The sequence below is a fragment of the Medicago sativa genome, chromosome 3 (assembly GCF_051527215.1).
Source record: "Medicago sativa cultivar Bolivia chromosome 3, Bolivia_mono, whole genome shotgun sequence".
Taxonomy (NCBI): Eukaryota; Viridiplantae; Streptophyta; class Magnoliopsida; order Fabales; family Fabaceae; genus Medicago; species Medicago sativa.
In genome coordinates this window covers 96128640-96155460 of record NC_140751.1, presented here as the reverse complement: position 1 = coordinate 96155460, position 26821 = coordinate 96128640, and the positions used below count along the sequence as shown (strand labels likewise).

At 33.2% G+C, this 26821-nt stretch overlaps 3 protein-coding genes and 1 non-coding gene across 4 annotated transcripts; 3 read left to right on the top strand and 1 right to left on the bottom strand.

The window, feature by feature from the left end:
- Positions 1-7611: 7611 nt before the first annotated feature.
- Positions 7612-7685, top strand: TRNAT-AGU (transfer RNA threonine (anticodon AGU)). The gene has a single exon. It is a non-coding gene; the product is annotated as a tRNA-Thr (tRNA).
- Positions 7686-13349: 5664 nt separating this feature from the next.
- Positions 13350-22578, top strand: CLPB4 (casein lytic proteinase B4). Its single transcript, XM_085756368.1, has 10 exons — positions 13350-13729; positions 14222-14440; positions 14517-14754; positions 15308-15503; positions 16225-16279; positions 18605-18755; positions 19419-19727; positions 19921-20186; positions 20283-21212; positions 22121-22578. The coding sequence occupies exons 1-10, from the start codon at positions 13460-13462 to the stop codon at positions 22427-22429; spliced, it is 2943 nt and encodes a 980-aa protein (XP_085612494.1). The 5' UTR covers positions 13350-13459; the 3' UTR covers positions 22430-22578.
- On the bottom strand, positions 16684-17737 carry LOC146942405 (uncharacterized). Its single transcript, XM_085756369.1, has one exon. The coding sequence runs from the start codon at positions 17626-17628 to the stop codon at positions 16825-16827; it is 804 nt and encodes a 267-aa protein (XP_085612495.1). The 5' UTR covers positions 17629-17737; the 3' UTR covers positions 16684-16824.
- Positions 22579-24021: 1443 nt separating the features above from the next.
- Positions 24022-26197, top strand: LOC146942403 (zinc finger BED domain-containing protein RICESLEEPER 2-like). Its single transcript, XM_085756367.1, has 2 exons — positions 24022-24415; positions 24845-26197. The coding sequence occupies exon 2, from the start codon at positions 24846-24848 to the stop codon at positions 26187-26189; it is 1344 nt and encodes a 447-aa protein (XP_085612493.1). The 5' UTR covers positions 24022-24415; position 24845; the 3' UTR covers positions 26190-26197.
- Positions 26198-26821: the final 624 nt, after the last annotated feature.

The following is a 26821-nucleotide window of genomic DNA, read 5'->3' as shown; positions in this document are numbered from 1 at the left end:
GAAGGTTGGGGTGCGAGGGTTGAGTCTGGATTTGTACTCGGTGAGAACGTGGGGTCGTTTTGATTAAAAATGACGTCGTTTACAATTGGGCCTGGGGTGTGATAATTTTTGGTATGCGACAATAAGATATCAGTCGTTAATCCTTCAAAAAAATAAAAATTTATATCAGTCGTTAACATGTGTCCCAAACAATTTATCGCCGACCTTTTTTTTTATTAAATTTAATTATTTTTGATATTATTAATTTTTTATTTATTTTATTTTTCAATTATTTTAGGCAAGTTGAATTCTGGATTGAGATGCATGCACTGTGCTTGATTTCATGCTACCTACTTCAATTATTTGCCGAAGAATAAAATTATATTGGTTTTAATCTTTAGTTTATAATTTCAAAGGTAGGACATTTTTTGCTACATCGAAGGTAGGATTTTGTAATAATTAAGACAAAAATTGATCAAACCTTTTTTTTTTTTTTTAAGTTCTTCATGATTGAATTTTGAGTTAGTATTTGTTTCGGTAATAGTCATTTTCATCCTTAACTGTATAACGAGTAGTCATAATAATTTTTCAATGTATCGAGATTCTAAAATATTCATTGATTGTGTGCTTTGTTAACCAAAATAGTCTCTGACGTTAAAATAGTTTATCAATAACATTAACTCTTTTTATATATGGGTTGATATCAGAGTAAGTTCTTAGAACTGATATGATAATAAGTACGTATATTAAGGAACTAACGTGACAATATTAAATAAACATTTTAATATAGGGGTCTATTTTGAATAGCATAGTGCACAATCGGACTATTTTGAAATTACGATACATTTAAGAGCTATTGTTTGTGGTTGCTCGTTACACATTTAGATACCAAAACTATTACCCTTTTTTCATCGGTATATTTTCTAAAATTTCTAAGAAAACGCACTCCATGTCATTTTCAACATTAATAAAATTTGTATTAATATATTTACATTTGAGTCTTATCATTTGTTTTTTTTTTTATGATTTCTAAAAGTCTGAACTTGAACTCTAGTTTCCATCAAGCAAGACGGACCGAGGGCAGTTTCCCCGATGACGCAGTTACTATCCGGAATATTTTGAAAAGCTGCCAAGCAGTAAAAGCAAAGCCAAATATGAGGACATGGCACTTATTAACATGACCATTGTAATATATATATATATTACACGCATACACAGTGCTAAGAGGGGGCTGCAGAGGTCACATTCCCCCTAAATTTTGTATTCTTATATTTATATTTTTACTAGTATGTATTATATTTTGTTTCTATTTTTTGTAGAGGAAAGACCTAAGAAAACCATTAAAGAAACCATTAGAAAAGATTTAGAGGTCAATAAGTTGGATCTAAATATGGTTTTTGATAGAACACTATGGCGTCATTTGATCCATGTAGCCGACCCCACTTAGTGGGATAAGGTTTGGTTGTTGTTGTTGTTTATTTTGTATGACCTTTATATAATATTGTATAATGAGTTTTTTCGTTGCTTCAATGCATTAGGTCTTAAACCCTTAAGTTTATAGGTTAAATTGCAATAATCCTCGTCTCAAATATTTGAAATTGAAAATGAAACTAAATTTTTGTTTGTAGTTTGCAAAACAATCCCAATCTTTAATTAAAATCTAGATTTAGTATTCCTCGTTGCAACATTGTTTGAAATTTTGACTCGTTGCCTGTTATTTTGTTTGTCCATTCACAACCACCACCGTCACCAGGGCGGAGCCACACACAAGGTTGTGTGGGCTCCTGCCTGCACAAAACTTTCATTTTTTTTAAGGGTCTTGTTAACGAGTGCCCCCGGGGCACTCTTTAAGGATTCCAAAAGAAGAAACTATTTTATAAAAAAGTCAAACATTTCGATTTCCGATGCACTGATTACACGTATTTTCATCATAAGTTATCTTTTAAAGGCCTTAACTAATACCCCGGGGGCACCGGTTAACATTTCCCTTTTTTTAATACTAATATTGCTAGATTTAACCTAAGCAAAAATGATGATAGATGTGAATGATGGCTTATCATCCATATAAAATATGAGTATTGTTTCTCGGTATGCAGTGATTTAATCTCCTATGAAGATGCATGGCTAAAATTGTTCAAAAAAATTTTGGTTGGTTAAAGTTACACAATTAACAAATTTGTGGGGTAAAAAATGCAATAAATTCTTCCAAAAAAAATGCAATAAATTCTAGTTACTTATGTATAGAGAGATGTTTTTATTGAGATTGAAAATAAGACATTCAATATTTTTAAAATATGACAAATCGTAGAGAACAATTATATTGTATATCAATGTTTTCAAAAATAAAATGTAATATATAGGTAAAATTACACAGTTTGTCTCATAACTTATAACTTAATTTCAGGCAACACTTTCATCCTTTATATTTTTTTGTCCCGATTTAGTTCTTTATGTTATAAAATGACAATATCTTATCATTTTTTATGTGACTTTTTTCAATGGAATATGATTTTTTAGGTTTGTATGATGAAGATTTTAGTTTGTCTATTAGTTTGATGATTTTTTTGTGGAGTTTTTGATTTATTTATTTTTTGATAAAAATAGATAACTATCTTGACATTTTATAACATAAACGACTAAGTCGAGACCAAAAAAAAAAATTAAAGGACAAAAGTGTTACCTAAAATTATGTTAAGTGGCGAATTGTGTAATTTTTCCTAATATTTATCTAATGCTACGAATTATATATATTGTGCCCCCACTTTTCAACATTTTTGGCTCCGCTGCTGACCGTCACCAATGAATCGCAACTCGTGATAATCACTTTTGTATAATCATTCTATGACAAGCCTCATTGTCTGTTATTTTCTGATGTCCTTTTTTTTTTATAATTTTGGATGTATTTCGAATTGGGTAAATAATCATTTTTCGTCTTTGAACGTGTACCAAGTAGCTTCAGTAGCGTCTTAATGTACTGAAATTTTAAAATAGTCTCTAAATATGCACTTTGTTGGTCAACATTGTTAACACTTTCATATTAGTCTTTCAATGCACTTATTTACTGTTATGTTTGTCCCTATAAGTATTTACTTATCGGCATATTGGTTCTTATAAAAAAACAGTTGCTTTCAAAATCAAGAGACTATTTTAATGCAGGGACAATTTTGACTAAATAAGTGCATAATCAAAGATTATTTTCAAATTTTATTACATTATAAAATTATCGTGATTACTCATTACGCACACAATTAAGAACGAAAAATGACTATTTGACAATTTTAAAATTGAACATATCTTATAGTTTCTTAAATTGTTTGTGTATGTCGTGTATTTGAAAATTTATTCGTTCTTCATGATATTTACTTTCAACCGATCCCACGTAATCTTAACTCGGGACTCTATTCATGTGTGTGTATTGTTGGAACATGTGTGAAAATTGAGTTAAAAAACTGAACACAAATTTCCACGTTGGATAGAACTAGTGTTGTGTAAATTGAAAAAAGTGGAAGTTCCACGCCGGATGGAACACGCACATTAGCAATGTTTATACATTGGGAGGTGTACCTCCAAGGGTGGGTACATAATTACGTGAACGAAGTAAAGCACCGGAGAAAAATATATATTTATGTATTTTATTTGTTGGAAGTGTTAAATTAGTTGGAACATGTGTGGAAAATGAGTTAAAAGACTAAACATAAATTCCTACATTGGGTATAACTAGTGTTGTGTGAATTGAAAAAAGTGAAAGTTCCACATCGGATGGAACAAACGCATTAGTAGTGTTTATATTTTGGGAGGTGTACCTCTAAGGGTGGGTACATGATTATGTGAACGAAGTAAGCACCAGAGAAAAATATATATTTGTATATTTTATTTGTTGGAAATGTTAAATTAAGGTGTTGATTTAATCATTATTGGAGCGTGTTTTCCTAGTCCACAAGTTTTGACTAAAATATTTTAAAATGCAATCTATAATATTTTATAAGACAGACTGAAATATTTTGGTATGCAATCTAATATATTTTGGTGCACAATCTAAAATATATTTTGGTACATAATATAATATATTTTTGTACACAATATAATATAGTTTGGTACTCAATTGATATATTTTTGTACTAAATATAATTCTTGAATCACTCAATAACAAAAGTAATGTATTAATTGTTCTCATAGTTTCTCACTTATTAATTGTGAATTCTCTTTATAAACAGAGAACTCTCTTCTCCCTCCAGCTTGTGTTAACGAGCTATTCTTCTTCCTATCTCCTTTTTTCCGTTCCTTCATAGATAAGAGTGTTCTTAAGACCATAGTTCATTTTCGATTTATTATCCCTTCGAAATTAAGAATGGTCTTAAAAGCATAATCCCTTCAATTATTTACGTCCCCCCAGGATAAATAATATTTATCTCCTCCTTTCCGTCCCTTCATAAATAAGAGTGTTCTTAAGACCATAATCCCTTTTTCGGTTTATTGTCACTTCATAATTAAGAATGGTCTTAAGAACATAGTCCCTTCAATTATTTACGTTTCTAAATAAATAATATTTTAAGATCATAGTCTAGGAGCATAGTGTAACAGCCCGGTGGGCCCCTCGCAAGGCAAGACACTGTAGCTCAATTGGTAGTGGAAATGCATTGAAGTAGTACTTATCCCCAGGTACTAGGTTTGATTCCCACGGGAGGCAAAAACACTAGTATGGTGAGGGGGCTAGTGATTAAGCTTGTGAGTAACAGTGCAGTGCGGGGGGTGCAGTGTCTTGCCTTGCAAGGGGCCCACCGGGCTGTTACAACGGCCGTGCCACCCTCCAGGAGCTCTTTTGCTGCTTTTCTTCGAGCCCAAGTTACCATGTTGCAGCTTTACTGCTTTGCCCTTATAGTTGCTTAGATTTTAAGTCAATTGTAAAGCTATAAATAGAGTAGCATTCCATCATAAACATTCACCTCTTTTTAGAATATTTCAATACAATTATTTTAATAAAGATTCTTTCTTTCCTTTACTTTATCACAATTTATTTTACTGCTTTCTCTCTTCTTCCCCCATGTCTACGATGAACATGAGTGAGTAGACTTCTTCTTGTCTTGGGATTGTTGGGAAAGTCTAATGACATAATCCTAACAAACCAAGTTTTAACCCTAATTCTATGTAACCATAATTTCTAATTTAGATTCACCGTTTTAACGTGGATTAACCATTATCAAACTGTAGAAGCGAAAGTGGAGGGTTTGATAATTGTTAATCCATCATCCCAAACATCAATTCATAAAGCGAGAGCGGAGCTTTGATGTTGGACCAGGTGAATCTAGACAATAATTGCAAAGGCATCGAAATAGTCTTTGCAATTATTGAGACACAAGTAGTTTCAATCCTTATAAGCATCCTCTAGTAATTAAGTCAGCGAAATAGGCTTGGTTACTAGAAGTAAACTCTCACCGGACTTTCATCAGAAAGGTGAGGGGCTAAAGGGAAACCGGTCTTTAGAAATTAAGGTGTAAACCATGGAATTAGAAGTTAAAGTCTTGTCTAGTGAAAGATTTGTTATTATGACAAACCAATAATCCCAAGGCTCTTTATTATTATTGTTATTTACCTTCAGCAATCAAACCTCCTTTTTACAAACTTTCTTCTCCTCTAATCATTCTTTTTAAGTTAATTAAGTTGAACAACTCCCTAGCGGAACGATACTCTTCTTACTATTATTACTTCGATAGACCGTGCACTTGCGGTTTGGTTCTATCATTTACGTCCCTTCAAAATAAATAATATTTTAAGATTATAATCCTTTTTTCCGTTATAATAAGAATGATATTAAAAATACATTATTCTTCAATTTTTCGAGATGTTATATGTTAGAATGGCGATAACGTCGTATTTGAGTGGTTAAATACCACATTAACACTTGAAGATGTTAAAAGTTAGAATGACGGTAACGCCATATTTAAATTGTCATAATACCATAGTAAAGTGGTTATAGTACCATAATTAATTGGTTTCAGTTTTGAAAGAGTGACATTAATAGTCACAGTTAAGGGTGTAATTCTTGAACAGTTCTCTACAGTGTAGTAGTTAATCGCACAATTGTAGCCAGACTTGTTTTATCCTGGAGGCACTCGTGGTTGATAGTATGCATTGCATAATTTTTGGGCAATACCCGAAACGTCTCAAAGAGAGCGACATGCTCATGACTCAACTAGTGACATAGATGAAAATTCTTTTTCAAAATAAACTTTGGAAATTCAAATAAACCAGTTTGAAAATACATCTTAAAGAGAGCGACTTGGTCGCGACTCAACAAGTGACAACTTAAATTCTTTTTTAAAATAAACTTTGAAAATTCGAATACAATAGTTTGAAAATTTAAAACGATCGTGACTCAACTAGCGACAACTTAATTTTTTTTGAAAATTCAAATACAACAGTTTAAAAATTTTAAACCAACAATTCGGTGGTAGAGCAATGGCAAAGACAACATATATGCTGGGATGGATCCATGTTAAGACTACGTGTGGCTAAAGACCCACATCCAACTTTCCTTTTTGTTTTATTATAATTAGGGTAATAGTTATTTTGGTCCCTGAATGTGTAACAGATAGACACAATAGTATATCAATGTATTAAAATTTCAAAATAGTCTCTGATTTTTCACTTTGTTAGTCAAAATAGCCCTGAAGTGACAACTAATAAGTATATTAAAACACGAGAAAGTTTTGGTTGGACGCATACTCGCATAAAATTATCAAAATTAAATAAAAAGTATTTAGTCACATCAATTGATATGTTATAATTTAATTTTTCTTTAATTTTTTATTGGTTTTGTGTGTGTGCCTAAAATTGAAGTGTTAGATATGCTCCCAACCAAGACTTTTTCATTAAAACACTAACATGACAATATCAACAAATTATTTTAATGTTGGGAACTATTTTGACTAGTAAAATGCACAATCAAGGACTATATTTAAATTTTGAACATTGAGGGATTATTATGATTACTCCTTACACATTCAGGACTAAAATAATTAATACTCCTTATAAATAAAACACAATATATATCAAGAATAAGACCAAACATGTCAACAACTCCGTGCAAAACTTGTGGAAACAAATAAGTACAACACATTTGCTATGATTTATAAGTTTTTGAAGTTGGCTCTGCTATTGTCAGTAGCAAGTGCAAGTGTTAGCAACTTAGATTTTAGTCCCATATACACCAAATGTTTGGATCCGCAGCAACATATACGGTGCTTGAAAATATAATTAATCTATTGATAATTATTTATATAAAATTACACAATTGAAATCAAGTTTGACTCAAAACTATTGAATACGATATAGTCACAGTAGTACTCACAAAATCACTTTTATCGTTTTATACTATTACCCTACAAAAAATATATAGAATTTATTTATTTATAAGGATTAAACTTTAAATCAAACTTAAAAACTTACATACTTAAAAAAAAAAACGTACACTGTCAATATATAGAAAAATTAATTTATAATTAATTATTCAATTAATTATGGTTAATCCTTCAAAAAGAGAAAAACAGTTGCATGTGTTAGGATGTTCTAGTGATTATATTTGAATATCTATACATACAAAATAAATATTAAAACTTGCAAATTATAATTGTAGCTTTTATAGCTCAGTTGGTTAGAGCACCCGTTTAGTAAGCGGGAGGTCTTGAGTTCAACTCTCAATGAAAGCATTTGTGCTCAATGAAAGCATTTGTGATTACGTGTGCTCAATGAAAGCATTTGTGATTACGTGATTACTGTGATTACTCAATGAAAGCATTTGTGATTATTTTTTGTGTGCGCAGCATATCAAAAGCATTTGTGAGTATTTTTTGTGCGCAGCATATAGTGTTATACATTTTAACGTTGTGTATAGTGTTTCACTGTTTCTTTTCTTTCATTTTTCTTACCAAAACCTGCACGAGTACGATGATGGCATTACTGTCACGTAATTTTAGTGCCAAAATGTTATCCATTTTACTTTTTTTAAAAATAATATATATATATTTTTGCAAAAAAATAGCAAAAAAATAATATTCATTGTATTATCATTATCTTTGAAGAATAGAGTGATAATACAATTGTATTCTTTCATGTTATGTTTTAAAAATCACAACAATTGTATTTGTCCGTTAACTTTATTTTACAAAAATGACATTTTTTTGTCCATTGATAAAAACATTTCTAATGGAGAGTCCTTATTTATTTGTGATTATTTTTTGTGCGCAGCATATAGTGTTGTACATTTTAACGTTGTGCATAGTGTTTCACTGTATCTTTTCTTTCATTTTTCTTACAAAAACTTGCACGAGTACGATGATGGCATTACTGTCACGTAATTTTCGTGTCAAAATGTTATCCATTTTACTTTTTTTAGAAATAATATATATATTTTTACAAATAAATAGCAAAAAAATAATATTCATTGTATTATCATTATCTTTGAAGAATAGAGTGATAATACAATTGTATTCTTTCATGTTATGTTTTAAAAATCACAACAATTGTATTTGTCCGTTAACTTTATTTTACAAAAATGACATTTTTTTGTCCATTGATAAAAACATTTCTAATGGAGAGTCCTTATTTATTTGTGATTATTTTTTGTGCGCGGCATATAGTGTCATACATTTTAACGTTGTGCTTAGTGTTTCACTCTTTCTTTTCTTTCATTTTTCTTACCAAAACCTGCACGAGTACGATGATGGCATTACTGTCACGTAATTTTAGTGCCAAAATGTTATCCATTTTACTTTTTTTAAAAATAATATATATATATATTTTTGCAAAAAAACTATATTCATTGTATTATCATTATCTTTGAAGAATAGAGTGATAACACAATTGTATTCTTTCATGTTATGTTTTAAAAATCACAACAATTGAATTTGTCCCTTAACTTTATTTTACAAAAATGACATTTTTTTGTCCATTGATAAAAACATTTCTAATGGAGAGTCCTTATTTATTTGTGATTATTTTTTGTGTGCAGCATATAGTGTTATACATTTTAACGTTGTGCATAGTGTTTCACTGTTTCTTTTCTTTCATTTTTCTTACCAAAACCTGCACGAGTACGATGATGGCATTAGTGTCACGTAATTTTAGTGCCAAAATGTTATCCATTTTACTTTTTTTAAAAATAATATATATATTTTTGCAAAAAAATAGCAAAAAAATAATATTCATTGTATCATCATTATCTTTGAAGAATAGAGTGATAATACAATTGTATTCTTTCATGTTATGTTTTAAAAATCACAACAATTGTATTTGTCCGTTAACTTTATTTTACAAAAATGACATTTTTTTTCCATTGATAAAAATATTTCTAATGGAGAGTCCTTATTTATTTGTGATTATTTTTTGTGCGCAGCATATAGTGTTATACATTTTAACGTTGTGCATAGTGTTTCACTGTTTCTTTTCTTTCATTTTTCTTACCAAAACCTGCACGAGTGCGATGATGGCATTACTGTCACGTAATTTTAGTGCCAAAATGTTATCCATTTTACTTTTTTTAAAAATAATATATATATTTTTTGTAAAAAAATAATATTCATTGTATTATCATTATCTTTGAAGAATAGAGTGATAATGCAATTGTATTCTTTCATGTTATGTTTTAAAAATCACAACAATTGTATTTGTCCGTTAAATTTATTTTACAAAAATGACATTTTTTTGTCCATTGATAAAAACATTTCTAATGGAAAGTCTTTATTTAACAAGGACCTCAATCTGTTAAGGACCTCCACTGGAGGAAGAAAAAAAATAGGTACCTATTAGTTACCGACAACTATATATGGACTTTATTTCTCCTCGGTTACGAGATCTTCAGAGTGAGTTTCGTCTACTTCGATCGTGCATGAGTATTGTCAAACATTTCTATGGCTTAAGGACGTGCCAACCGATTCACATGGAGGAGGTGACTATGTTGTTTGATAAAGAGTTGTGTGGAGAGGTTGAAGACATTGTGGTTGGTGGATGTCCTTTCTCTGGGGACCTTCAATGGAGGTTAGCTTCTTTACCAATTAGGTTTGGAGGATTTGGTCTGTACTCAGCAGTAGAGGCTTTCTTTTACGCTTTTGTGCTACAAGGTCATATTTTGAGAGACAATGGGATATGTGGTATGGACTTGAATTTTGATAATGCTTTAGATGGTCTCCGTGGTACGATTCTAGATTTTGACGTTAGCAGTTTTACTAGCAAAGACATCGTCCCTTCTTAAGCACAACATATTTCGGCGAGTGCTCTTTTTAATAAGTGTTCAAGATATGGGAGTTAAGTTTGACATGACCACGAGACAGAAGACAATTTTAGGATGTTTGCAAGTAGTACATGCTCAGGATTTTCTTCGAGCTATCCTGATTGATGGGTTAGGTTAACATATGTCACCAGTTGAGTACTGTACTATCCTTAGATATCGCCTTATGATTTCATTGTTTCCTATTGATGAGGCGTGCCTTGTTTGTCGTAAGACGTGCCCGAATACTTTTTGGGAGCATGTTGTTCATTGTAAGGTGCTTCCCGACTTTAGGTGCATACATGACTTTGTTAGGGATGTGATTTTTAATATATTCAGACGGGCGAGAGTATCATTGAAGAAGGAGGCGTCTGTGAACTTCCTAACTAAACCACTAGATAAAATATCAACACTCAGGCCTGCGAATGTTATGGTGTACAGACAGCGGCGAAGCTAGTAAAATATTTGTGTGGGGGCCATTTATAAACAAAAAATAAAATATTTTAAAACCAACATATTAAATTTACGAATAAAATATTTTTTTAATCCTATAAATTATAATTTTTTAGGTTTGGCCCTTAAATATAATTTATTCAATTTTTGTCTCGATTTTTTAAAAAAAATTTACAAAAGAAAAGTGTTTTTTGTCTTGGATTTAATCTCTATAACAAAAATTAAGGACTAGAATTAAACAAAATCTTAGGAAATTAACTTAAAAATTGTAAGTGTTGTAGAGACTAAAAACAAAATAATATGAAAATTAGACATAACATAAAAATTAACTTAGAGCAGCAACAAATGATAAAAATTGACAATAGGTATTTAAAAAAGTTGGACAAAATTCCCTAAAAAAAAAGTTAAACAAAATGCGTTTTAAGAAGTTAATTTTATCCATAATTGATTGTTTACAAAATAGAATGATAATGTCCTCTCTAATGTAAACAATTAGATGATTTGGAAGAAACTCATTGCTCATTTAATATGTTTATGACTATTGTCTTGTTAATTTTAATTGTTAAAAATGTTTTCTCTATAGTTGTTATTGCGACAGAAAATGCCAAACCATTACAAATAAATTGTCAATCACGTAGTAATTTTTTTACTTTCTTATTTATGCTAATTTTCGACAACCGAACTTGTTTGAAGTAGCTTAATGTTTATTATTTAAGATAGTTAAATATAAATACATACCAACTAATTCAAGAATAATATATTTCTTGGGGTAGCCAAGGCTATCCCTTGCATATGAAGGGATACGCCCCTGTGTACGGATGGGTAGGAGGAAAACATGCATGTGTAGACTTGACTGAAGTTTCACCACTTGTGGGATAAGGTGTCGGGCCTTTTACGGTAGGACAGACAACACTAAAAGCTGCGTCGAGCAAAGTGACCAGACATGAGAAAGTGTGTTCTGACAATCAACATGCTTTTATACTATTTGCTTTTGACACTTTCGATTTCCTAGCACTAGAGGTTGTTAACCTTCTACATAGAGTTAAAAAGGTCATGCATAGCAATGTCATGTTAGGTCCATGAATGTTGTGTTTATAAGGATTGGTTTTGTCATCCAAAAAGGCCTAGCGATGCAGCTTGTTGTCCGCTTGCCTTATATTCAAGTATAAATAATAACAATTATTTTAAATACACACATAAAGACACAATACATATGCACATAATGGAACCTATTTAAGAATTTTCTACTGAATTCCCCACACGCGAGTCTATTTAAGGAGTCCTTAATAGTTTACTACCATTGTCGATATTCAAAGATAATTTAAATGTTATTCAATGGCTGTAAATATTAACGCAAAAGAAATTGAACAATTTCATCATCATTAAGCTTAAAATTAAAATATCCATTAAAACAACGTCCACCAAACCAATCAACAATTTTCAAGTTCAACCATGACCTATTACATAACAATGTTATGTTATCCCTTTAATAAGGTCAAATTTCAATAAAGAACCAAAAGTACAAGAATTTTCTATGTGCAAAAAGAAATGAAAAAAGTATGTTGAGATGGTTAAACGAGACGTTGTGATTGGGGTCCAACTCAATCGTTTAAGTACGGGTGTTTATTGATTATTATCATTTTACTTGTTGATTAAACAATTTTTTGATGAGATTAAAAATCTAAAATTAAATTATAAAAGAATAATCTAAAACCTCGTATTACATTGCTATTAGCAATTTCTTTGAGTTTAACTTAGTTGATAGAGATATTACATATTATATATTACAAGGACGAAGTTGAACATCAGACATCCACTTATTCATATCTAAAATGCGCAAGACCCAGTCACTAAACTACCTGGGGAAAAAAATAAAGGGTCTGTTTGGTAACACCCAAAAAAGAGCTTATAGCTTATAAGCTCGTCTGACAAAAAAAGCTCTGTTTGGTAACATTTTTTTACAACGAGCTTATAGCTTATTTCAGGAGCTTATAAGCTATTTTTCAGAAGCTACTTCAAGTAGCGTTTGAGCTTATAGCTTTTAACTTATCATATTTTGTTCCATTTTTACCCTTATCATTTTAATTAAAACCCACATTTACCCTTTATATAATAAAACACTTATTATTATGTTTTCAATGCTTTGCCTCCATTTCTTCTGTTCCTACGTTTTCCAGCCTATGTATATGACGTTTTACAAGTTTTGTTCCATATAGATAATGGTTTGTTTTAAAACAAATTTGTTCGCGTAACAATTTTTATTTCAAAATAAAATTTTATACTTTATTTTTTTTAAAGTATAAAACCTGAAATGAAATAAGTTTAAAATGAATCTTCAACAAAAAAATAATATTTTTTAAATAGAAAAAAATTAATAATATATAAAATATATATTAAGAACATAATTTAATAATTTTATTAGAATTAAAAATGTTCTTTTATGTCATTTTACATTTATCAGCTGGTTGAACCGTTAATTTTATCAAACACTTTAATTAACTTATCAGCTATAAGCTATCAGTCATCAACCATCAACTATGAGCTATCAGTCATCAGCTAACTATCAGTTAGCTTATCAGCTATCCGTTATTTTTACCAGAGCCAAAAACAATAGCAAATGGAATATGAGTTTGGCCCCTTCTCCAAGCTTCGAGAGACACCCATTCTATTCCTGCATCTCTCCCAAAACCCCACTCTAAAACGAAAACTAAACTAAAACCCAACGCAACTCAATAATCAAACTTTCTGCTATCGTCTTAACCTTCAATGGCAACTAGAAGAACTACAAAACTAACCAAATCAGTTTTCGCCGCCGTAACTGCTTCTAGAACCAGAACCCCTCTCACTCGTTCTCTTTCCGCTCCACTCTTCAACGGTAGCTTCCTTCACCCTTCACAAAACGCGAGAAAACCTCTTTCACGTTCTCAGATTATCGACCGAACCACCAATGTCGCCTCCGCGAAGTTCCTCTCCCACTCTTTCACTCGAAATTTTCACGCCTCTACTCCTTCTTACCGCTCCGCCGGAGCTTCTCAGGTTTCTCCACTCCTTCCACTCTTTCCCTAATTTCATTTTTAGAGCGTTGCTTCAATTATATAGTTTAGTTAACAAGTTGATTTTGTTGTTACCGATTAATCTTGAAATTCATACGCAATGTATAAAATCAGTGTCCTGTAATTTTGCAAGTTGCATCCTAATTAGACAGTTGAACTCATTAGGAATTATTGTTCTAATATAATTCAGCTAATTTATTTTTTAAAGTAGAATAAAATTGACAAATAAGTTTCCCTTAAGCACAAATCAACGAAGGCTTCATAGACATTTGATATGCTGCGGAATTGGTTCGAATCCGCAGCTCTCCACTTCTTAGCACTTAAGGTGTGTGAGTTTCGCCTCCAGGGTCACTAGAACAAAATAAAATGACAAATATGTTAATAGTGAAGGGTTGAGCATAGAATTCGGCATTTTAAGAGAAAATTTCAGTACAAGTTGATGATATGTTTTTTATTCTGGTTCACTCTTAATCAGATATCACAGACGGAGTTCACAGAAATGGCTTGGGAGGGTGTTATTGGTGCCGTTGATGCTGCACGAGTCAATAAACAACAAATTGTGGAGTCCGAGCATTTAATGAAAGCCCTCCTGGAGCAAAGGGATGGTTTGGCTCGAAGGATATTTACAAAGGCAGGATTGGACAATACGTCAGTTCTACAAGCTACTGATAACTTTATAGCTCAGCAACCTAAGGTGTGTTACTGTGTTTACTGGCAACCTACTTCAGTTGATACTTTAGAAAATTCTTACCTGCTGTTTTATTTGGCAGGTTACAGGTGACACTTCTGGTCCTGTAATTGGCTCGCATTTTAGCTCGATCTTGGACAACTCTCATAGGCACAAGAAAGAAATGGGTGATGAGTATGTGTCTGTGGAACACCTTTTGCTAGCATTTCATTCAGATAAGAGGTTTGGGCAACAGTTATTTAAGAATCTTCAGCTTAGCGAGAAGACTTTGAAGGATGCTGTACAGGCTATTCGTGGAAGTCAAAGAGTAACCGATCAAAGTACGCATTTACATTTTAAGGTTTCTTATTTTTAGAAGAAAGATGAAAGGGCATGATTAGTTCTATATTGTTAAGAGCTGAAAATTATTAAAATTTAAAAATACACTTAAAACCAAATCGCAATAGAAGTATAAAAATGTATTGAGTTTGACAGGATGAAAATAAAAAGAGTCATGTTTGTTTATGATTCTTTTAATATGGTGTAATTGCAACTAATAACACCTAAGTACTGAATTATAAACTGGCATCATATTAATATAAAGGAACCTCTTGTTTCAATCAATTTCCGTGCGACTATAGTGCACATTGATTGCCTTTGTGCTCGATCCTTGATCCGATTTCTGGTTATGAATCAAAACCTGATTTTGATGCTCAAATCTTTAGCTGTCCCCCTTCTCTTCCATTTAATATGTCTACATTATTGCTTGAATTATGTAGTTTTCTTGAGAAATTACAATTTTATCTTACCGGTATCCTTTCTAGTTGCTTTTGTTTGTCGGTCGGTAGTTCTGAGTAACGATTTTTATTATTGTTGTGAAATAATTCTGTACAGATCCTGAGGGGAAATATGAAGCATTGGACAAGTACGGGAACGACCTGACGGAACTTGCTAGGCGTGGCAAGCTTGATCCTGTCATAGGCCGAGATGATGAGATTCGGCGCTGTATCCAGATATTATCAAGAAGAACGAAGAATAATCCAGTTATTATTGGTGAACCTGGTGTGGGGAAAACTGCAATTGCTGAAGGGTTTGTCTAACATAATTTTATACCAATTCTTTCAAATGTGTCATCTAACAGCTAATAACACTTATTCTAGTTGTTACTGTTCTCTGTGTTCGTCCCTTATTCTCTGTGCATATTTTTCCTTTATGCATTGTTTTGGTTTTTCACATGCTTAGTAGTATTGAGTTAGGGGTTATAGGTAATTCATCATGTATGCTTAGAATTCATTTTGTTCGTGTATTTTGGATTCCGAATTTATTTGCCTGTAACATCCTCTTTTGAATATAGTCTTTCCCAATAACAGGAAGCATGTCTTGTTTTATCTGAACACAATGTTTTGATTACCATGAGATTTTGTTGTCTGTGCCACTTCTAACATGTGTTTATAACATCTTCAATGGAATTAAGTTAACTAGTCAAAGTCTTGAATCATGGATTCATCCTTAAGCATGTAATATGTCCTGGATTTTCTTATGTACACTTATTTTGTGTAATTGCAATGAGCTTTGGAAATACAAATGGAATATATGGATTGCAAACATAGAACATGCTTTTGGAGTAATATTTTTGAATCAAACTGCTTCAAGTTCTAACACAGTTGAGAAAGTGCAACAATTTGAATATACGTTGATTGATTTAGAGTGGCAGTAGCGTATGTTTTCAATGCTGAACTATATGTTACCTTTGTTGCATGTTTCATATCCTATCACTTGATTATGCTAAGTTTTTTTTCATCGTTTTGCAGATTAGCACAACGTATAGTGCGTGGAGATGTTCCAGAGCCATTGATGAACAGGAAGGTTAAACTCCTATTTTCTCTCTTCACTCAATCATATAACGATAATATAAATTGAGTTACTTGTTTGATGTAGTGTCAAGTCTCAGTGCAGGTTGATTGTGTTAATTATTTTGAAAAGGTCTAATTACTTTGTGGTGGTGCCATGTTTTTCCGAAACCCTAAAATTATTTTTCTTACATTGAAAGTAGTAAGGTTTACTTTGTTCCTGATAGGAACCGATATCAAAATATAAACTAATAGTAAGACTACAATATAATCCCAAGAAATTCGAGAGTCTTGGTTCTCTCCCCTCCAAGAATTCGAGAGCTTGGTCTCTCCCTACCAATCCTTTATCCCAATCCCTGAATGCCTTTCTTTTCCTCTGCATCTTATTTATAATACTAAGTCCTATAGCTGTTACATAGAAGTCTAGTAGACAGCAATTACTGCAGACAAGTAACAGTTACTTATTTATAATATTATTAAATAAACCACTAGTATCTATAACTTCTGCCCTTAGGAGTCCTATTACTAACAATACTCCCCCCCTAAAGACTCACCTTGTCCTCAAGGTGAAGGATAACATAACTGTCCACCAGGGTCCCATAACTTGAAGTAGAGTGACAGAGCAAGGTGTGAAACATGATAATTAATGCATGCATCAGACACTCTCTTTTGGGGAGGAATTTTCGGCAGCAATAGGCATAGTGCCAGTTCGATCAAACCAGAGGATAATCCACTCTTCACCACAAACACATCTGGATCTGGCGGCTTTGGCAACGGTGGAGGTAGGCCGCCAAACTCGAGTGAAACCCATCCCTCTCCGATAATTTTTCTAGGCAATTTCGCCCTCGATTCGAACACACTACTCATACCATGTTCATAAAAGAGTCTGTCGATACCAAGAAATTTGCACAGATCTGTTTTGGTCTCTTGTTGCTTTTCCACAATGATGACATTCATGGAGGAATTTTCTGCATCCATTTCTTCTGCATTCTCTACCTTTTCCTCTTCTGCTGTCTGAATGAGTTCAGAATTTCCTTGATCAGTTTCTTCTGATTGAAGGCTGAATGTGTGAGGCGTCGACGACTCCCATTCCAATCCAGATTCCTCTTCTTCATCCGATATAGGTAGAAGGTCTCTATACTCTGGCTTAAAATGCCAAATGAATGCAACGTGAAACGCTCGCCAACTCGCATGTGGATGGCATCGACTCCACCACTGCCACCATACGAGAGCACGGTTTCGCAAGGCTTTCACCGCCTCCAGCAACTTCTCACCCTCCTGTGTTCCCACGACATCAAAATGTTTCTCAATACAAATCAACCACCAATAAGCGTCACCGCTGCCGTCAAATTGTGGCATGTCCATTTCCCCCCTACTGTGAATTTCTTTCCCTGGATCAGAACTGCTCTGATACCAGTTGATAGGAACCGATATCAAAATATAAACTAATAGTAAGACTACAATATAATCCCAAGAAATTTGAGAGTCTTGGTTCTCTCCCCTCCAAGAATTCGAGAGCTTGGTCTCTCCCTACCATTCCTTTATCCCAATCCCTGAATGCCTTTCTTTTCCTCTGCATCTTATTTATAATACTAAGTCCTATAGCTGTTACATAGAAGTCTAGTAGACAGCAATTACTGCAGACAAGTAACAGTTACTTATTTATAATATTATTAAATAAACCACTAGTATCTATAACTTCTGCCCTTAGGAGTCCTATTACTAACAGTTCCTGTAACTTCAAAGAATGAGCACAGAACCTAGATACTTTATAATTTGTAGACAGTACCCACCATTCACTGCCACCCCACTCACCCACACACAAATATAAAGAAGATATCCTAGATATTTTGAAATACTAAGCATGTTTCTGCTTAAAAAACAACAACTAAGCATGCATCTTACATTGAAAACAGACATTTGAGGTGGAGCGAATAATGTTATTTGAGAATGCCTTGGTTGCAAATAGTTGTCCCGCAAAAATGTTTATTTTTCCTATTTGAGACTCTAGCAGTTTCATTGACCCTCATCAAGCTTTTTGTTTGGGCTCTTAACAAATTATGAATTTATCATTCACCTTAGAAAATCTTATTGGGCGGTATACATTGTTTTTTTATATAGGAGTGTGATATTATAATTAAGAGGGCCATGTTGCTGTAAAGCTCTTCCTAATCTTTAACAAGCAGAATCTAAGGAAGAATTTGACCCTCTATGGGTGTCTAAAGTTACAGTTGGCAGCCTTTCTAGGGATTTAATATTTTTGTTTAAATTGCTAGGGATTTAGTAATATTTTTGTTTAATTTGGTATTGAACTTTTGCTTTTACACTTGGTGCTTTGTAGTTGATCTCCCTTGATATGGGTTCATTGCTTGCTGGTGCCAAGTTTCGTGGAGATTTCGAAGAAAGGTTGAAAGCTGTCCTGAAGGAAGTTACAGCATCAAATGGGCAAATAATTTTGTTTATTGATGAAATACACACTGTTGTAGGGGCAGGTTGGTGTCTTGTTCTTGTTCTCGTTCTCCAGCTGCACAAGTTATAATTCAATGTTGAGAATGTTGTGCACTTTCATGGTATTAAATCCTCAATAACTTAGTAGTCTAGAGTTGGATCCACTCATGACCTTTTTCTAATTAAATAGTTTAGTTTAAGACTTCTAGCACAAGATAGGCAAACTTATGTGTTGTCCATGGAGGATCTTGTGTGACGGTGTGTTGGAGATGTAATATAGAGTTTGTGTCTTTAGCTAACAGCTTAAACTTTTCAGATAGTTGGTGTATAGTAGGACACCAGTCATCACAACCTACCTCCAGAACATCCGTCCCTAAATATCAGGAATGTTTAAATCTGTTCTTGGTTATAATCAATTAATGTACATAATTGATCTCTTCTGTCAAACCAACTGACTGAAAAAAGTATTGCAGCAAACAACTGTCTGTACTCTATAATAAATAATAAATAACAAATATTTTAATTATTTTAACACCAAAAAAATTCTGTTTTAAGTTTGTAGATTTGCCTTTGATGATTAATTGTACCTTCAACAAGACTGGGGTGACTTTCTAATTCATCAATCATCGTCCTCCCTAGTTTTGTTCCAGCTCTTCAATTCAACCAATTAGTAATATGGTGTTTTTTGTCATTTGGTTCACTAATAGGGGCTACAAGTGGTGCAATGGATGCTGGGAACTTGTTGAAGCCAATGCTTGGAAGAGGCGAACTTCGATGTATAGGAGCAACTACATTGAATGAATATAGAAAATACATTGAGAAGGATCCTGCACTTGAACGTAGATTTCAACAAGTATTTTGCTGTCAACCATCTGTTGAAGATACAATATCTATTCTCCGCGGGTTGCGTGAGCGCTATGAATTACATCACGGAGTCAAAATATCAGATAGTGCACTTGTTTCAGCTGCAGTTCTTGCAGATCGATACATCACGGAACGCTTCCTACCAGACAAAGGTAGGTTTTGGCTCTAGCATTTATACGACAGGAATTGACTCATTATCACAGTTTATTTTGGTGTTAACTTTACTATTTTGGATTTCTAGTCCTACTAAACTAACATGAAATTTTCATACTTGTTGCCATCAAGTTGGAAGGTTTTCTGGTTGATTTGTTTATTCTAATACGTAATTAAATTTCTTCCTTTCAGCTATCGATCTTGTCGATGAAGCTGCTGCAAAGCTGAAGATGGAGATCACCTCTAAACCAACAGAATTGGATGAGATAGATAGAGCTGTCTTGAAGCTGGAGATGGAAAAACTCTCTTTGAAAAATGACACCGACAAGGCATCTAAAGAAAGACTAAGTAAGCTTGAAAATGATCTGAGTTTACTTAAACAGAAGCAAAAAGAATTGGCAGAACAATGGGACAGCGAAAAAGTTTTGATGACTCGAATAAGATCAGTCAAAGAAGAGGTAATATTTGGTTTTTGTGTTGCCATTAGCATAAATCCCCCCATCCCATGACTACTCGATAAATTTATGGTTCTGACATGTTTTAAGCATGTTTAGATTGATAGAGTCAACCTAGAGATGGAAGCTGCTGAGCGTGATTATGACCTGAACCGTGCTGCTGAGCTTAAGTATGGAACTTTGATGTCCCTTCAGCGCCAATTGGAAGAAGCTGAAAAAAATCTAGCTGAGTTCCAAAACTCTGGACAATCTTTTCTTCGTGAAGAGGTCACCGACCTTGATATTACAGAGATTGTAAGCAAATGGACTGGTATACCACTATCAAACCTCCAACAAACTGAGAGAGAAAAGTTAGTTTTTCTAGAACAGGTTCTTCATAAAAGGGTGATTGGTCAGGATATTGCTGTAAAATCTGTGGCCGATGCAATTCGCCGTTCAAGAGCTGGATTGTCCGACCCAAACAGGCCAATTGCAAGTTTTATGTTCATGGGCCCAACTGGTGTCGGAAAAACCGAGCTTGGCAAAGCTTTGGCCAATTACTTGTTTAACACAGAAAATGCTCTTGTTAGAATCGATATGAGTGAGTATATGGAGAAACATGCTGTTTCACGTTTAGTTGGGGCACCTCCTGGTTATGTTGGTTATGAAGAAGGTGGACAGCTAACTGAAGTGGTCCGCAGGAGACCCTACTCTGTGGTACTATTTGATGAAATAGAGAAAGCACATCACGACGTCTTTAATATCTTGTTACAATTGTTGGATGACGGACGGATTACTGATTCTCAAGGAAGGACTGTTAGCTTCACAAATTGTGTTGTGATTATGACTTCAAACATCGGCTCCCATCACATACTTGAAACCCTAAGTAGTACACAAGATGACAAAATTGCAGTTTATGATCAGATGAAAAAGCAAGTTGTTGAGTTGGCTAGGCAAACATTTCGTCCAGAGTTCATGAATCGCATTGACGAGTATATAGTTTTCCAGCCTTTGGATTCCAGTGAGATAAGCAAAATAGTGGAGCTTCAGGTAATGTGCTCATGCTATCTTTGACAACCTCATTCACTTATTTCTTTCCTTTCCTTGGTATCCTTAGGAATTTTCTCGTAATTCTAATTTAAATTAGGACTAAACACAGGTGTTGTTCTAACGGTTCTGTTCCTGCTGTTCTTTTATCAAAGTAGGAAATGTGGAGATAAATAGTTGGTTCTGGTGTTTTGTTTTTTTATCTTGTAAATGAACATTTCAGAGGTCCCACTCTGATTGCAGAACAGCGCAAACAACACCAACAGAACAGCATCTTTGTTTTGTCATTTAAATAGCTGTATGCGTAAAAACTATTATAGGATCTTGGGAAAAGGGTTGAATAAACAGATAGTTTCTTGTGTGTTGTGATGTGGTACAAAATGCTAACAAGTAGTCGCCTATTTTTATATTGATACTCTAGCTATAAAATTCTAATTAAATAAGGAAACAAAAATAACTTAGAGACAAAATAGAATCTGTTAGATTTGTTATGAAAAATAATAGAATATGTTAGGTTCCTATGATGTGAACCAAGGGAAATGTACCAAAAAGAGAGAAATATAGGAAATGAGTGCATCAATAAAGCAAGAAGAAGAAAAAAGAATCTGACATGCTTGTCAGCTAATTGAAGTTGACTTGCTTGACAGCTAAAGCAATTTTGCCTAGATGCTTATTTTGGTTGATGCTGATTTAAAATGTTAACTTTTCTTTACTGGATAGTAAAACGCTTAAAGTGAAACATTGCTCTCTCTTGAATTCTTCTCCAGAGTTGGGGGTTCACCAATTACCATTATCAAAAATTCAAATTAAATTATTATTTAGTTGATATAGTGTAAACTTTTCTGTTTGTGTTTGATTCCTACTAGTTGCCGAAGATGCATTGGTTAAATGTGTTTGCTTTTCTGCTGCAGATGGAAAGAGTGAAGGGCAGGCTCAAACAGAAGAAAATTGATCTTCATTATACTGAAGAAGCTGTTAAACTTCTTGGTGTGTTGGGTTTTGATCCTAACTATGGGGCAAGACCAGTTAAAAGAGTAATACAACAATTGGTTGAGAATGAAATTGCAATGGGAGTTCTAAGGGGAGATTTCAAAGAAGAGGATTCAATTATTGTTGATGCCGATGATACTCCATCAGGCAAGGAACGTCCCCCCTTAAATAAATTGATTATTAAGAAGCAGGAGAGCCTTGTTGCGGATGCCATGGTTGCCAATGACTAATGTCACACATTTCAGATTCTCACTTAGATAAAAGCAGAGTCCATGCTGTTAGGAATTCATCAGTCTGCACTGATCAATTGTTCAACTTCTTGGATTATAATCTTGGTCCTTCTATTTTATAATGTGATTATTATCGTTCGGGGTGCTAACTGTATTATAAGGGTAAAGAAATGTTGCATTTTTTGAAATAAAACCACAAGTCTTATAATTAGACTATTTTAATGTGAAACAAAACATAAAAATAATTTAAAGATGAAAGTGTTAGATAGAAGTAAAATTACGAAGTAACACTTCAAAGTAAAATTATGAAGTAACATTTCAATAGATTGGTTCAAGTCACAAGTATTTTTGACTTTTTAAATATGTGATCAAAAGTTTGATTTATGTTCATACTTATAAAAAATTCTAGTTGAGAGGAAAAAATTAACATTATGGGTTTCTAACAAAAATTAGTCATTATTAAATAACGAAAACTTCATACAAATATCACTATAAAAAAAAAAAAAAAAAAAAAGTAAACTCTTATCAAATGATCCAACCTACTTCCACCTCCAACAATAGGTGGCATTTAACATGGGAAAAGTTAAAAGTTTCCCACCATGGAAAAGCTAATCCTAACCATTTGATCAAATAAGGAACACACTTTTATCATACATCCACAACATTAGATTTGTTTCCTCACCATCTTCCATCACTACTCTCCCCCACATTCTCCTCAACTTAGTCTTTTTCACAGAAACCATGGACCTTTACCTTATTTTCTTCCCCTCATGTTGATCTCGTTACACCTAACTTCCCAAAAACAAATTCCTTAAACATATTCATTGAAGAATTATCTGCAATTTCCGTTATAAAATTCCAGGTTATTTTCTGTTTTTCTAAGGGGAACATTGGCTAAATAGGTTGAGAGTGTCATCACTTCTTTTTTATTTTCGTGAGAAATTTTGGAAAAGTGGATCTAAAAATCATCAATTTCTTTAAGAAATCAATTGAAACAAGAATACCTATTTATCAATTCAAACCAAATCAATTTCCTAAAATAAATTTCTGGTAAAATAAGTTTCCCCAAATTATTGTCCTTTTTCAACAAAAAAAATTTATGTTTGTTGCGTTGATTGTAAACTATATGAAGGTGTGGATCTGATATGGAACAATCTTCCATAGCTGAAGTCTTTGAAGTGGGGGCGAAGAGTGTTGTGGGAACAAAACAAATATAGTGTTGTGGATGTATTATAAAAGTGTGTTCTTTATTTGATCAAATGGTTAGGATTAACTTTCCCATGGTGGCAAACTTTTAACCTTTTCCATGTTAAATGTCACCCCAACAATAACCATATTTTTTAGAAGGAGGAAATTCTTTACCGTAGACTTTTCCTTCACCGACGATTCCGTTTTAATGCTTGATGATAAAGTAGGTAAGCACATATTCCTAAATTTGAATTTAAATGGATTGAACGTGTGATTTTGGATTTGTAGTGTCCATGGTGCCCTCAAATCCAGCATCATTTTAGAATCAAAGTAAATCAATTGTACATGATACGGCCCCACACACAACAACTCGACGGTGTTGATATTCTCCTCTCTGAAACACCATAGTCCCACTCCTAGAGCTGTCAATTGAGCCCCAATTCACAAAGCCCCACCTAAAAAGCCCCCACTAAACCCACTAAATATTAAGCCCCCTTATTAAATTAAATTATTTTGATCAAGCCCACAATTTTTTTGTTTTTTAGTGGGCTACGATGAGGGGGCTTTAGGGGGCTTTAGGCCCACTAAAACATCACACTTTCAGCAATTGGAGAGAATTAGAGAGAACACTCGTCCGACAAAAAAACACGAGAAACACAAATTGAACTCAGTCTCACTTCTCCGCCTACCTCCTCCGATCGCCGCCGACTATCGCCGCCGTCTCTCTCCTCTCCTCCGATCGCCGCTGTTTTTGGCTCTCCTCTACTTCTCGCCGCCGTCTCTCCTTTTCTTCTTCAGGTATAACCAAAATCATTCCTTGATTTACGATTTTTAGGTTTTTTTATTTGTGTTTCATAATCGTATTGAGCAAGATTGAGCAAGACTCGATTACAGCGAATTTTATTGAGTAGATCTAGTAGCTTTTGCTTGATTTTTGAGATGAAGCTTGTGATTTTCACACTGATCTGTGATTTTTTTGCTGAAGCTTTTGTTTTCAGATACAGTAGTTTTTGCTTGCTTTTGTTTGATTTTTGAGATGAAGCTTGTGTTTAAATAAGTGATTATGATGATATGACTATGATGAAGCTTGTGTTTAAATAAGTGATTCTGATCTGTGATTTTTGAGATGAAGCTTGTGTTTGATTTTTGATCTGTGATTATGAAGCTTGTGTTTAGCTATCCATAGGTTCAAGTATATAACTTGTTGAAATGTCTATATTATTGTAGTATGGAGCATATGGATATGGATATGATTGGAGAAGGTCAAGATGAAACACAGTCTGTGGCATCTGAGAATAACAACACCAATAAGAAATCAATGTCAGGAGTTTGGAATTTTTTTGAGAAAATCGGTAAAGATATAAATGGCATAGAAAGGGCTGCATGCAATTTTTGCAAGAAAGATTTTGCTATAAAACAAAACCCCAAGTCTAAGAAAAATTATGGTACTTCACATCTCATGCGTCATGTTATTAGTTGCAAAATTATCTTGTCAAAACTTAATGGTCTTGAACAACCCTTTAGCATGACCGAAATCAACCAAAAAACTCATCGTAGTTTGCTTTCGGAAGCTATTGTTGCTCATGATCTTCCTTTTAGTTTTGTTGAGTATGGTAAAATCCGAGAGTGGGTGAAATATTTGAATCCTTCTGCTGAAATGGTCTGTAGGAATACCGAAGTTTCAGATATTGAAAAGATATATGATAGGGAAAGAATGAAGCTTAAGGATATCATGGCTAGGATTCCGAATAGAATTTGTTTAACTTCGGATCTTTGGACAGCAACTACAAGTGAAGGATATATCTGTTTAACCGCCCATTTTGTAGATGAAAACTGGAAGTTAGTAAGTTGTGTTCTGAACTTTTGTAGAATGAAACCTCCACACACTGGTATTGCATTGGAAGCAGCTCTGTTTGATTGCCTAAAGCAATGGGGAATAGATAAGAAGATATTTTCTATTACCTTGGATAATGCTTCAGCAAATGATAACATGAAGGATCATTTGAAAAATCATCTTCGCGTGCAGAGTAATTTAATGGGTAATGGTGAGTTTTTTCATGTTAGATGTTCAGCGCATATACTCAATTTAATAGTTCAAGAGGGTTTGAAAGTGGCAAGTGAAGCACTCTACAAAATCAGAGAAAGTGTGAAATACATTAAATTATCGGACGCAAGGATGGTCAAGTTTAATGATTGTGTCAGTGATGCGGGGTTAAGTGTTAGCATTGGTTTAAGATTAGATGTTTCTACGAGGTGGAACACCGGATATTTTATGCTTGAAAGTGCCTTGCAATACAGAAAAGCATTTGAGATTTTTCAGGTGGCAGACAGGAACTTTAAACATTGTCCTTCTGATGAGGAATGGGAAAGGGCAGAAAGAATTTGTGAGTTCTTAGAACCATTTTATGATATCACAAACTTGATCATAATAATGGACCATTTCACGTTTCCCAAACCAAGCAGCGACTTTCACCCCATATTTTTCTTTTCAAATCTTTTTATTCTCTATTTTCTTTTTCAAAAGTATATTTTTAGTTTTACACACATGTTTGACCATAATAATGGACGATAATAATCAGATGTTTTTTTTTTTTAAAATATGCTTATAGCATTTTATTAATAATAAGAGGTTCAATACATTCGGTATATAAACAATGGAACTTGTTAATAACGTGGTTTCTCCTTCAAATGCATGAGCAACAGACTTGACGTCTAGCAACGGGACTAGCTAATAATTAGATGTTCTTTTCCCTTAAAAAATTTATGTTATTTTTTATATAAATGTTTATAATCGGTTGTTATGTTAGTATTATTACTTTCTCCATCAGAATTTGAATGTAAGTTCTCAAAACTAGTCAAACCAACCAACATTTAATTTAGATAGTTAATTATATTCGATGAATGATTGATAAATACTATGATAAGATAACAATCATAAGTATTTTATAACATCTCCAATGACGTTCTTACTAAGAGATAATAGTTTAAGTGACATAAACACACATAAACATCACTTATTCGCTCATTTTTTAATGTTAATCTATAAACATCATTAATTCTTAAAATTTAATAAATGAATCCTCTAATAATTTTACATTAACATATTTCAACAATTTTTTAAAAAATATGATGAAAGAAATTGAATAAATTATACAATAAAACCCATATTTATGAGAGAGAGAGATTGGTTGTTGAATTCTTACA